Source organism: Sphaerodactylus townsendi, linkage group LG01, assembly GCF_021028975.2.
Source record: "Sphaerodactylus townsendi isolate TG3544 linkage group LG01, MPM_Stown_v2.3, whole genome shotgun sequence".
Classification (NCBI taxonomy): domain Eukaryota; kingdom Metazoa; phylum Chordata; class Lepidosauria; order Squamata; family Sphaerodactylidae; genus Sphaerodactylus; species Sphaerodactylus townsendi.
This window is the reverse complement of record NC_059425.1, coordinates 194,531,840-194,545,460: the sequence shown is the minus strand read 5'-3', so window position 1 is coordinate 194,545,460 and position 13,621 is coordinate 194,531,840. Positions and strand designations below refer to the sequence as shown.

At 47.1% G+C, this 13,621-nt stretch overlaps 1 protein-coding gene across 1 annotated transcript in view; it reads left to right on the top strand.

The window, feature by feature from the left end:
* Nucleotides 1–3,941: 3,941 nt before the first annotated feature.
* Nucleotides 3,942–13,621, top strand: part of LOC125436226 (cytochrome P450 2K6-like) — a 154,231-nt gene continuing 144,551 nt past the window's right edge. Inside the window, exons 1-3 of the mRNA XM_048503063.1 lie at nt 3,942–4,124; nt 6,584–6,746; nt 8,195–8,344. Of these exons, the coding sequence (XP_048359020.1) occupies nt 3,942–4,124; nt 6,584–6,746; nt 8,195–8,344 (496 nt within the window). The remainder of the gene's footprint in view (nt 4,125–6,583; nt 6,747–8,194; nt 8,345–13,621) is intronic.

The window sequence follows — 13,621 nt, the reverse complement described above, 5'->3', positions numbered from 1 at the left end:
TAATTTCATCCATACACAGAGGTTCTGCAAGAAGCTGTTGCTGAATAACATCTAACTATGGAACAATAAGGTGGTTATGGAGTCTGGGGAGAACAAGGACCTCTGTGGGATACAATGCCACCCTCCTAAGCATCAATTTCCCCCAGGAAATTTAATATCTGTACTCTGGAAAGGATCCATAATTCCAGGGATCACCAGGTCCCACCTGAAAGCTGGCATCCCTACCAGGAATTATGCCATATCTCCAACCCACACAGATAATTTCCCCAGGAAAAATGGCTGTTTTGGAGTAGAGACTCTATGGTATTATACCCTGCTAAGTTCTTACCCCTCCTCAAACCCCATCCTATTGATCGAGATAGCATGTATTAAGGCAAGCTATTTTATTATGTATATTGCTATAGGTATTAGAAAAAAGTAAAATTTAAGCAAGACACTAGCTCTTGCTAAAAGCTGCAAAACATAGCTAAGTAACTTGCCTGAAACTGTAACCACATTGGAATGTAGCTGATAAGGGGGAGAAGAAAAGCGGAAAAACATTGGGATAGGCTTGGTTGATATATAAAAAGCAAGGTGGGTTCAGGGTGGAGAAATCAAATGGTAATGCAGTGACCAACCTGTATATCTAACCAGTGGACAGGGAACTGGGTGGGCTGGGCTGTTTTGTGAAGTAAAAATTATGTTACCCAGCCCTTTGAACCTCCTTCCGGGTCTGCTTGTCAGAGGAGCGTTCCCTGAGCTAGCTTGGAAAGAACAATAAATCTTTTGAGAACTGAGAAATCTTTGGATGGTTATTTTAACCAAACAGAGCAGGCTAAGCTCTGTCCTTAGCAAGAGTTATTTCTATGTGCTTATCAATTGGGGGCTCGTCCGGGATAATCCATCACTGTTTAGCTCTGGGTCGAGCAGTCTCTCCATGGGGCGCCACTGCCAATTTTTGGCAGTCGGAGACACAGGATGATTTAGAGTTCACAGTAGTGACAGGACATTCGAGACTTTTTTTTAGAGCCGATTTCTCAGTGCTCAAATTTCAACAAAAAAGGAAAGAGGGACCCCTGATGGAAAAGGGATGCCCTAAATTTGGTGAGTAGTGGTTATTGAAATACACTACACATGGGAAAAGGAAAAAGGATAAAAAAGGGAGGAGAGAGGATGCTCTCTCAGAAGTCATAGAAGGTATATTCCTTGAGACCCTCCTTAAAAAAACCCTTGAGGCATTAGTGCAATGGTGGGGAAAGGGAAAGGAAAAAGGGGGAAAGAAAGCCAGGTCTACATTAAGATATTAATGTAAGTAAAATAAGTATGAGGTCAGTGGGACCAAGAAGGCTTATTGTTTTAAAGGTATGGATTAAATAGGAGGTTTCCTTTGGAGCGTAACCTATAAACCTGGCAATTATGGTTTAATAATTTAGTTAAAGTTTGAAATTAGAAGTTTGGAGGGCAAGGTGGGTTCAGGGTGGAGAAATCAAATAGTAATGTAGTGACCAACCTGTACATCCTCTGAATCTAACCAAAGGACAGGGAACTGGGTGGGCTATTTTGTGAAGTATAAATTATGTTACACAGGCACCCAGCCCTTTGAACCTCCTTCCGGGTCTGCTTGTCAGAGGAGCGTTCCCTGAGCTAGCTTGGAAAGAACAATAAATCTTTTGAGAACTGAGAAATCTTTGGATGGTTATTTTAACTGGACAGAGCAGGCTAAACTCTGTCCTTAGCAAGAGTTATTTCTCTGTGCTTATCACTATTCAGGTTCCACCCAAAAATCTCTGGGAATTTCTCAAACTGGAGGTACTTGCAGGATACCTTTTTACAGGCCAAACACCATGTGGTTGATTTGATTGCAATAAAAAATATGCACTGAAATTAAATGGAAAGGAGGAGGACAAAGTCGGGCTACTCAGCTAATAATCAGTGCTCCACATATGTGAACAGCAGAAGCTCTCTGAAAGTGTTGCATTTGTGTCAAGTGCAATGTTTATCCTACCCTCTGCCCAAAATACTAGCAGTCAGATATGAATCACTTACATAATCTAGCCTAGCGTGTGTCATGACAGGTAGATCTGTCAATTAGCACATCACGAACTTCCATTCAGCCCCTCCCTGGCAATTCCCTGGCGCCAGCCCTCCTGCAGGAAGGTGCGAATGTTCCCAGGTTCCTTGTAGCTCTGTAGTGCAAATGTTATACACTTTGTGAAGCACATTTGGTGTAGATCAAATGGGGGGGATTGAGAAGGATATAATCTCTGGATCTAAGCGGGAGAGCTTAGATTCAGCTTTCTCTGTTACTCTACGCATTGTAGAAATAAACTGCTTTAGGACTTTCCTACGGTCTCTGTTATTTCCATGTTCGAGAGCCTGACATTAAGCTGAACACAACACTTGAGCAGTACCTACGGTGTTACATTAATTTCCAGCAAGACAATTGGGTTGACCTGCTGCCTTTTGCGGAATTCGCCTATAATAACGCGGTGCATAGTAGCACGGGGAAAAACCCCTTTGAGGTAGTCTCGGGTCAATTGGCGAAGCCGTTTCCTTTCCTGGGGGAGGTCCAGCAGGGGCCCGTAGGGCTTCAGGAATGGGTGCAGTCCATCCAGCAAGCATGGGGACCGATGCAGCAGGCCCTGGAGAAGGCGAAGCAGGGGTATAAGCGGCAGGACGACAAGAAGCGGCAGCCGGTGACTCTTACGGTGGGGGATTGGATGTACTTGTCCACCAAGAACTTGTGGGGGCTGCAGTGGTGTAGGAAACTGGGGAAGAGGTACATATGTCCCTTCCAGATACTCAGAGTGATAAATGGCGTGACAGCCGAATTACGGTTGCCAAAAAACTTGAAGTCTGTGCATCCCGTGTTTCATTGCAGCCTTCTCAAGAAGGCACCCCCTCCGGACGACAGGCACCCTCAGCCAGCCACACCGGCTCCGATAACAGTGTGGGGGGAGCTGCACCACGAGGTGGAGGAGGTTTTAGACTCCCGGGTGCACCGTGGGTGGCTGCAGTATTTGATCGCATGGACTCATTTCCCGGTTGGGGACAACGAGTGGGTTGATTCCAAACATGTTCAAGCCCCTCGCTTGGTGAAGGCATTCCACCGGGCTTACCCCGATCGCCCAGGAGGAGGGGGGAGGTCTTAAGGGGGCAGAATGTCAGGACCAAGCCTGTCAATGCCCAGATGTCTTGCTGTGTAAGACTTGCAAATGTTTCCTGTAAATGCTTTCCTGTTTCCCTCTCCCCTCCCTGGCAATTCCCTGGCGCCAGCCCTCCTGCAGGAAGGTACGAACGTTCCCAGGTTTCTTGAAGTTCTGTAGTGCAAATGTTATACACTTTGTGAAACACATTTGGCGGGAATCAAATGGGGGGGATTGAAGGATATAATCTCTGGATCTAAGTGGGAGAGCTTAGATTCAGCTTACTCTGCGCGTTGTAGAAATAAACTGCTTTAGGACTTTCCTACAGTCTCTGTTATTTCCACGTTCGAGAGCCTGACATACGGATGGTAGTGAAGAAAGTCCCTTTCATTGATAACAAAATAGAAGCAAGATGATCAACAGAAGAATTCAGGTGGGCCTTGCCATGCTTTTGAACATTTTGGTTCAATTTTGTTTGGAAAAGCCAGTCTGTGAACTGGCAGAGCTAACGAGAGTAATCGGCCAACGAATCCCAAGGTCTTCCAAAAAAAAGTCCAAAGAGTTAAAACCTGTTTTGCAAAGTTTTTCCTTCAAAGAGCAAGACACCACCCACTCAATAAGTGAAAGAAAGACTAAATCATTAAGAATGGATTAAAAACTGGGATTGCGTCACTTGGAAAGTTATCACTGATTTACAAGAGTTTTAATGCTTGGCAGAACAAATATTTATTCTGCCTGTTCATCTGACAGACACTGTCCTACATCAAATTGTGCTTTACCACTTTCACGGGATTTGCTTCAGGCTGCTTCTCAGGCATGGAGTTCATGGATCCGATTTCGCTGTTCTTGCTATTTGTCCTTACAATGGCCTTCTTTCTGAAAGCGGGCAGTTTCTGGAGTACACGCAGACGAGATCTTCCCCCAGGACCGAGGCCGTGGCCCCTCATTGGAAACCTCCACCTTGTAGACCTGAAAAGGCCTTACAGAACCATGTCTGAGGTAAACTGTTTTTTGTTCTTTCTGTACCACTCATGGGTTCATATGTTATATCGATCTCCTCCTAAGTCAGCGAATGTTCAAGCTTCTCCCTCACAGTGATGTGTGAAGTAAACAAATGAACCATAGTTGTGTTGTTCTTGTGTATTTTATGCGTTGCAACTGCTGTGTTTGTATGCTTACTGCTACCCAGTGAGTGCCATGGGGAGAGCACAGGGGCTGGCTGGCTGAAGAAGAGAGGATTAAATAGGTCATTTATCTCCAGCTTGTGAGCTTCTGAGAAGCAACTGGTGGCCACTGTTGGACAAAGGGTTCTGGATGGATCCCTCACTGGATTCTTGATACTATCCTTTCTCAACAAGGGTTGAGAACGAAGGCAAAAACCAACAGAACCCTGCCAACTGATAATAATTGCATAGCTGATCAATGGAGATCATGTAAAATGATAAAAATAATGGAGGATTTTAGAAGATGTGTGGACAGCTTTTTATTTAACAGGACTCGTGATTCAGATCAAGGGACAGTTGATTGTTTGTGTGTAAACTGCCCTGAAATTACAGCTAATTTACGGCAACCCAGTAGGGTTTCCAAGACAAAGACTAACAGAGTTGGTTTGCCATTAGTTTCCTCTGCATAGGTGTTCCTTAGAGGTCTCTTCTCCCAAATACTAACCCAAGCCAACCCTGCTTAGCTTCTAAGATCCGATGAGATCAGGCTAGCCTGGATTAGATTATCACCAGATAACTATGATAGTCCCTGCAGGATTTGGGAGATATGCAGAGTATGTTGTCAGGTCTCTTTAAATATGAGTGAACATTCTTCTGCAGAACAGATGTGACGTTCCTAGTAGCACATAGTTCACATCAATTCTAAGCATATCATAAGCACTCAAAAGTTCTGAACAGGGGTTTGGAGTCAGTAATCAGCTGGATGACAGTCCAGACAACATTGGTCAATAAACATTGGAAAAAGGGGGGAAAGACCAAAGGAGAATTCAAACAAATAGCCAGGCAGCAAAACGCTACACTTAGGCAGACAAAATGAAAGATGGGTGACACCTAGCTTGACAACAGTACCTGTGAAAGGGCTCTGGGAATCACGAACTGAACATGAGTCAGCAGTGTGATGTGGCAGGGACCTTACCTAATCACCTTATCTAGTCACAGAGCCCTTTGGGGATTGAACGGTCTATAAAGTTGCCGGAATTAATGATCATGACTTATGGATGAAAGGATTGTAGATTCATTGTATCGCGATTATCATTATCATTATCATTATCATTATTATTTTATTGATACAAAAACAGTTATACACAGCAAACAAGATCAATATGCTGGATTTTGTATTATGATCCTGCGATAGGACACTTCCCAAGCCATCTAGGGGACTGTGTGATGTATCGACGTGAATAATGCGTGCAGAAAGCCGAGTAGGGTGGCCTTTTGCAGCTGACATACGGTGATTTTTTGTCAGCGCCGATTGTTTTCAAGTGCAGTCAAGGTCTCCTTAGGCACTGCACCCTGTGTGCCGGAATCACCACTGGGACCACCTTTTACTGGCTTGTGCCAGAGTCTGCTTTGTAGTTCAAGTCCTTAAATCCCAAACTTTGTATCGCGTAAGTTCTTTTCCGAGCTGCTTCCTCATTAATTCTGCTGTCACCTTGCGGAACTGCATCATTAATTATCCACACCTTTTCCACAATTGTACTATGATGCTGTTGATGTTGTTGATTGTTGCTCTGTTGTAGATTTCACAGCTGCCAGATCTTTACCTGGTTGTTGACCTTCATTACAATTCAAGCCTCAAATTCCCAGAGGTGCCTAGGTAGTTGTAAATGTATGGTACGTCAGTATTCATGCGGATCCCAGCAGGGCTTCGCCTACTCTCTGAATTTGACAGATGTTAATTTTGTCCAATTTGAAGATATGTTTCAAGTGCTGCCCTAGTAGTTCTTGGGATGGTGCACAGAGCGCCGATTACCACTTCGGATGACCTCAGCTGGTTTATGCTACCATAGGCAGATGCTGAAGCTTCGATTTTCAAATCGCGATTATCTAGTGACCCCTTCTAGGTGTTCAAGCCTGTTTTTCCAATACAGACCCTGCCTCTTTTCGACCGGGGACTGCTATGTCAATGATGGTCACTTTCCTGTCTGATGATGATGATGATGATGATGATGATGATGATGATGATGATGATGATGATGATGATGATGATGATGATGATGTGTGGCTGTGGGTCTGGTAGATCTTGTTCCTAATGTTTCGCCTGCATCTGTGGCTGGCATCTTCAGATGTGTTTCACAGAGAGAAGTTTGTTATACACTGTGATACACCTCTGAAGATGCCAGCCACAGATGCACTTATGATATGACTGGCCACAAAAAGCAGGGCTCTGTGGTTTTTGAGCAAGATGGCCACTGTCTTGAAGACCTGGACTGTCTTTTTAAAATCACATTGCAGTTATCCAAGCGGTATGGTCCTGTCTTCAGCTTCCAACTGGGATTCCAGAAAATGGTAGTTCTGACGGGCTACGAGACTGTAAAGGAGGCTTTGGTGAACCAGGCAGATGCCTTCGGGGAGAGGGCCGTAATCCCGATGTTTGAAGACATTTCAGAAGGCTACGGTGAGGACATTCCTTTCGAATACTAGGTACTAAGAGGCAGGACTTTGGAGGATGATTGCCACAGAGGACAAGCTACTTCACCTCCTGGTTGGAGTTAGAGGTATCAAGAGCAGCATAGGCAGAGCAGATGAGGCAAGACAGAAGTAGTGGTGACAGCGAATGTCTTCAGGCGATGCCATCAATTGAGCTGGCAATATTGCTGTTGATCAGAAGGTTCTAGTGGCGTATCTAGGGGGGCCAGAGGGGGCATACAACCCAGGTGCCATTTGCCTGGGTAACATGTGGAAGTCATTTGGCCATCTGCCCCCACCCTTCTCTCTCCCTCACCCTGCCCCCAATCAAACTCTTCCCATCCCACCGCTGTGCCCTCCACTGGTCTCTGAGCACTGCTCAGAGGGACAGAGGAAAGTTAGCTACATTTAAAATGAGGGTGTTGAGACTGGCAATGCACTGGGGGTGGAGACAAGGCAAGGGAATAAGTGCGCCCTCCCAATCCCAAAGTGTCTTGCTGGTCAGAAGGATGGGGGAAAGGTCTGTAGAATTTTTTGCAGAGGTGCCGCAGCGGGGCGTGGGGGGAATTCAGTCAGGGACTGGGTGCCCAGAATATGCCACTGTTTGGTTCTCCCCCACATGGAATTTTGGACACTGTTCAAGGTGCCTTATCTTCATCCCGGCTTTTCAGTGGAAGGAAGATCTCTTGATTCTTGTCCCTAATTTTATTCAGGGTGTTGCCACAGGAAAATAGCAAAATGGTGCAAATGGAGCTAAGTGTTGCAGTGAGAAAAATCCCGCCCATCCTTTTTGACCTGTTGGGGTGGATCCTATCCGAGATCATGTGGCTCTTCCTCTGGAGCAGCCATTCTCAACCAGGGTACCGTGGTACCCTGGGGTGCCGTGAGCATGTCCCAGGGTACCTGGAGCCAACACTACCGCCCACATCCCCCCCCTCATTTCTGTGTAGTGTACCTCCCACAGAGAGCCAGCAAGGACATGGAGCTGGCCCATGGGGCAGGGCCTGCCACAAGGTCAGCAGCCGCCACCCCCCAGTGCTTCCCTTCACCCTGGGAGGAGAAGGTGGGGTGTGTGGCAAGCAGGAGCAATGGGAGGGGAAGGTGGAGGGTGGCGGCAGGGGTATGAAGAGTGAGGTCAAGGGTACCCTGACCTCAAAAAGGTTGGGAAACACTGCTCTGGAGCAACAACCTCACAAGACAGACAAAGTCTCCAGAAGGCTGCTTGGAGGAAGGATTGTGTAGCCAATCCTTGTTATGTAGCCTCTCCTTGACTGTGGGTGCAAAAAGGGGCATCCCATCTGCATCTGTAAACATAGCCCAAACACAATGCATGTCTCCATCATGGGTTCTCTCCAAGGTGCAGGGCCTCCTGGGTTTTGTGAATACAGTCATACGGGTGATGCCAGCTCTTGAAACCAGCCCTTTGCTTCCACTCAGGGGTTGTCATGTCTCACGGTGAGAACTGGAAGGTGATGCGGCGATTTATGTTAGCCACGTTGCGTGACTATGGGATGGGGAAGAGGACCATAGAGGACAAGATTACTGAAGAATGCCATTTCCTAATACGGAAATTTGAATCTTACAAAGGTGGGTTGGTGTTTTCTTCTTTGCCCTATTAGCGTACCTACAAGCCACAGTACGAACAGATTTTTGCAGTCGTCTGCTGTCATGACTTTTCCCCAAGAATTGCCATTTGAGGGCACTGCCCTAGCACCACTGATCTGGTTACATGGGGGGCACAAAATTGCCCCCCCCCACATGACCAGGAAATTGGCAAGGCAGCAGGAAGTCCAGCTGCCTTGTCGTCTTCTGGCGTGCTCGGCCCCGTCCATGTCATCATCAACATGGGTGGGGTCAAGGAAACCAGAGGACCCCCCAAGCCTTGCCCCCTCCCTTCTGCCAGCTCCCCCAAGCCCCACTCCCCTCCTGGCTCCGAGCCCACAGCAGGCGGTCCCTTCTGCCCTCCCTTCTGAGGAAGACAGAAGCAATTGGAAGGCTCCGTGCTGGGGCCTTTGCTTTTATAAGCTCGGGAGCATGGCCCCACCCCTGGCCCCACCCCCTAGCTTATAAAAGCAAAGACCCCAGCATGGAGCCTTCCAGTTGCTTCTGCCTTCCCCAGAGGGGAGGGCAGAAGGAACTGCTGGCTAGAGAACAGATGTCTCTGGGCGCCATTTTCCCACATTACGCCTCTGTGTTTGGGTACCGTGTGGCCATGGAGGTCCCCTAGAGTTTATTCATAACTAGTGTAACTCATTATGAATGAGCTGTGCAGAAAGGACCAATGTCTAGGGTGCATAGGAACTGAAAAGAATGCTCAGCAGGGGCTGAAAATTGCCCACTAAAATTGGCCACTAACCTGGATAGTTTTAAAAAGGGCTTGGACAGATTTATGGAGGAGAAGTCGATCTATGGATACCAATCTTGATCCTCCTTGATCTCAGATTGCAAATGCCTTAGCAGACCAGGTGCAGAAGCAGCAGAAGGCCACAAGCTTTCCACCTCCCCGTATGTGAGCTCTCAAAGGCACCCAGTGGAGGCCACAGCAGAGTGCTGGACTAGATGGACTCTGGTCTGATCCAGCAGGTTCTTTCTTATGTTCTCATGTTCTTATGAGATTGTAAATGCCTTAGCAGACCAGGTGCTCAGGAGCAGCAGCAGCAGCAGGCCCTTGCTTTCACATCCTGCACGTGAGCTCCCAAAGGCACCTGGTGGGCCACTGCGAGTAGCAGAGTGCTGGACTAGATGGACTCTGGTCTGATCCAGCAGGTTCTTTCTTATGTTCTCATGTTCTTATGGATTGTAAATGCTAACAGCAGACCAGCAGGTGCTCAGGAGCAGCAGCAGCAGGAGCCATTGCTTTCACCTCCTGCATTGAGCTCCCAAAGGCACCTGGTGGGCCACTGCGAGTAGCAGGTGCTGGACTAGATGGACTCTGGTCTGATCAACGAGCTCATTCTTATGTTCTCATGTTCTTATGAGATTGTAAATGCCTTAGCAGACCAGGTGCTCAGGAGCAGCAGCAGCAGCAGGCCCTTGCTTTCACCACCTCCTGCCAGGCTCCAAAGGCACCTGGTGAGCCACTCACGGTAGCAGAGTGCTGCTGGACTAGATGGACTCTGGTCCACCGACGAGCTCATTCTTATGTTCTCATGTTCTTATGGTGTAAAATGCCTTAGCAGGTGCTCAGGGCAGCAGCAGCAGAGAGGCCATTGCTTTCACATCCTGCCTTGAGCTCCCAAAGGCACCCTGGTGGGCCACTGCCAGTAATGAGTGCTGGACTGAATGGACTCCTGGTCTGATCCAACCGGGCTCATTCTTATGTTCTCATGTGTTCTTATGAGATTGTGAAATGCCTTAGCAAGACCAGGTGCTCAGGGCAGCAACGGCAACCGAACCTTGCTTTCACCTCCTGCATTGATTGAGCTCCCAAAGGCACCTGGTGGGCCACTGCGGTAGCAAGGAAACTGGACTAGATGGACTCTGGTCTGATCCAGCAGGCTAGTTCTTATGTTCTCATGTTCTTATGAGATTGTAAAATGTATGAATAAGGTGCTCAGGGCAGCAGCAGCAGAGAGGCCATTGCTTTTACATCCTGCCGGAGCTCCCAAAGGCACCTGGTGTTAGACCACTCTGAGTAGCAGAGTGCTGGACTAGATGGACTCTGGTCTGATCCACCAAGGTTCTTTCTTATGTTCTCCTTGTTCTTGTAAAGTTGTAAATGCCAGACCAGGTGCTCAGGAGCAGCAGCAGCATGGAGCTTATTGCTTTCACATCCCTGCTTGAGCTCCCAAAGGCACCTGGTGGGCCACTGGTATTGAGAGTTAACGGACTGAATGGACTCTGGTCTGATCAGCAGGCTCATTCTTATGTTCTCATGTTCTTATGAGATTGTAAATGCCTTAGCAGACCAAGGTGCTCAGGGCAGCAGCAGCAGCAGGCCCGCCTTTCTGCCTCCTGCCATTGAGCTCCCAAAGGCACCTTGGGTATTACTGCAGTAGCAGAGAGCTGGACCAGATGGACTCTGGTCCATCCAGCAGGCTAGTTCTCCTGTTCTCATGCCCTAGTGTTTCCAAGATGGTTGCCAGTTGCAGGCAGCCAGCCCAAAGATGTCAATTCCAGCTGTCTCAGATTTGGTAAAGAATAAATTACCTTGCTTGCACAGGGGTAAAGGGATGTGAACAATGGGGAAAAGCAATGGCAAATTACCCCATAAACATAGAGTCCCTACTAAACATTGTAGGGTCAGAGGATCAGAGGATGGGTCAGACGATGGGTCAGAGGATCACTTTTACCTTTCCCCTTTCCCTCCTTTGGTATGGGCCGAGAGGATCACTTGCGGGGTCAGAAGGATCGCACTTTACCTTTCCCATACCATAGTAGCTCGCTACCTTTTCGGAAGAAGTGAACCATTTGGAGCTCTCATTGTAACGGTGAACGCTGCCGTTGCCAATATTATAGTCCCCAACGCATTTGGCAAGCCATATGAGTAATGGCAGAGATCCAATTCTTGTAAGAGATCATTTGAACTTGCTTAATCTAAAGCGTCCAGCTAATTGGAAGTCCCTCAGTCAAATGTTTTAAATATTAACATTCTGAAATCTTCGAATAATCGCTCTTTGAAATTTTTCTGCTTCTACATACAGCTGGCAGGCAGGCTGTGTGATTTGTCCTTGAATGCAGTCACACTTCATTTAACAAGAATGAAATGGCAACGAAAATTGATACTTGATGATGTGGCGTGTATATTGTGTAAGGGAAGCCAACGAAATAGCAGTTCATATTACGCCAAGCTGCTGCAAAAAGAAAGTTCGCCGTCTGATTGAGTATAAGCAAAGGGGATCATGGGAAAATGGCACCTTGATCTAGGAACCTTGCAAGTCTGCTCCTAGCTATTTTGGAATCACTGGGAGGCTTCCATGTCACCGAATGAAATTGCAGGCCAGCTTCTACAACCTCCAGAACGAATCATTTAAACACCCAGCTTCCCAGCCTGGTGGTTAAGAGCATACAGTCTCCCCTTCGGTAATTTGGCCCATAGGATTAGTTCAATCTCACAAACCATTTTTCTGTGTGGCGGCAATTTGTCACTCTCCCCCTCCTCAAAAACCTGCTGCGAGCCCTGATATTGAGGGGGAATGCCAGTTACTTCCTCTGTTCTTGTCACCAGGGGTGGCCCCTCCCTCGAGTACCTTTCCATCCCCCAGATACCATCTCTGTCAATGCAATTTGTTTTAAAAAAACGCAATAAGCTAGGAATTCCCCTCAGTCACCAGGGGCAGTTCCTGACGCTTGCTGAGTATGTGCCATCTGCATCAAAACATATGTTTTTCATTGCTCGCTCAGAGAAAATACAATCACAAGTTCAAGGGTTGCCTACATCCTTTTCTAGACTAGAAACCAGGAAAGCCCTCATGGCATGGTATGGTATGGTATATTTAAACAGTGGCGTAGGAGGTTAAGAGCTCGTGTATCTAATCTGGAGGAACTGGGTTTGATTCCCAGCTCTGCTGCCTGAGCTGTGGAGGCTTATCTGGGGAATTCAGATTAGCCTGTACACTCCCACACACGCCAGCTGGGTGGCCGGAGCTGTCACAGTTCTTGGAGCTCTCTGTTACCACCTCACAGGTGTTTGTTGTGAGGGAGGCAATGGTGTAAGCCTTGAGTCCTCCTGCGGAGAAGGGGATATAAATCCAAACTCTTCTTCTTCTTCTTCTTCTTAATGTATATATCGCCATCCCCCAAAAGGCTCAGGGTGGTGCACAACAAAAGAAGAAGAAGAGTTGGATTTATATCCCCCCTTTCTCTCCTATAAGGAGACTCAAAGGGGCTTACAAACTCCTTTCCCTTCCCCTCTCACAACAAACACCCTGTGAGGTAGGTGGGGCTGAGAGAGCTCAGAAGAACTGTGACTAGCCCAAGGACACCCAGCTGGCATGTGTTGGAGTGCACAGGATAATTTGAATTACCCAGATACGCCTCCACAACTCAAGTGGCGGAGCGGGGAATCAAACCTGGTTCCTCCAGATTAGAGCACACCTGCTCTTAACCACCACGCCACTGCTGCTCAACATCAATAAACATAACATCGTACAACAACCGTCAATAAATGCATAAATAAACATAGGGTCAATAAACATAACATCATAAGATAGCATCATGGTGTGTGTAGTGCAACTGGGTCGGATAACAGAGCAAGCACTAACATTAATAATGTATTATTCTGAGTCAATCGTTTGAGCAAAAGAAGCAAAGATATTTTAATTAAAAACCCATTTAAGATCTTTTCTTGTCTCATATGTTATTCTTTTAGCTGTACAACATGTTTCCTGCTCTGGGCTTCCTCTTTCGTGCTCCCAAGACTGTCCTTGATAATAGGAAGGAAATGCACGACTTTATCCAAGCTACCTTCATAGAACACCTCAAAGAACTGGACGTGAACGACCAGAGGAGCTTTATTGATTCATTTCTAATCAAACAGCAAGAGGTAAGAGCTTCTTTAAACATGCCAAGTGACCACAGGTGAACTTTTAGAATCTGTGTTGTGCGTGAATGCACGGTACGGAGCCCAGTAGTAGAAGAGATTCTCAGTAGTTTGCAACCTTGTAATCTGCAGAGCGTGGCTACCTTGGATGTTCCTAGTGAACTGACATAGGCCTGGAGCTGGTCCAGAAGCCCGATAGAGGCCTCTGCCCTCTTGGAACAGTAGCAGAGAAAAAGCGGGGTTCAGCCTGATCCAAAAGAAAGTGGAGGAGCAATTGGTGTGGATGAGGGCCCTTAAAGCCTCTGAGGGAAGGGCCGGGGATGGAATTTTTGTTTAATACTGTACAAGGTTTGCAGAAAGTAGGTTCAAAATCGCAGCTGCTG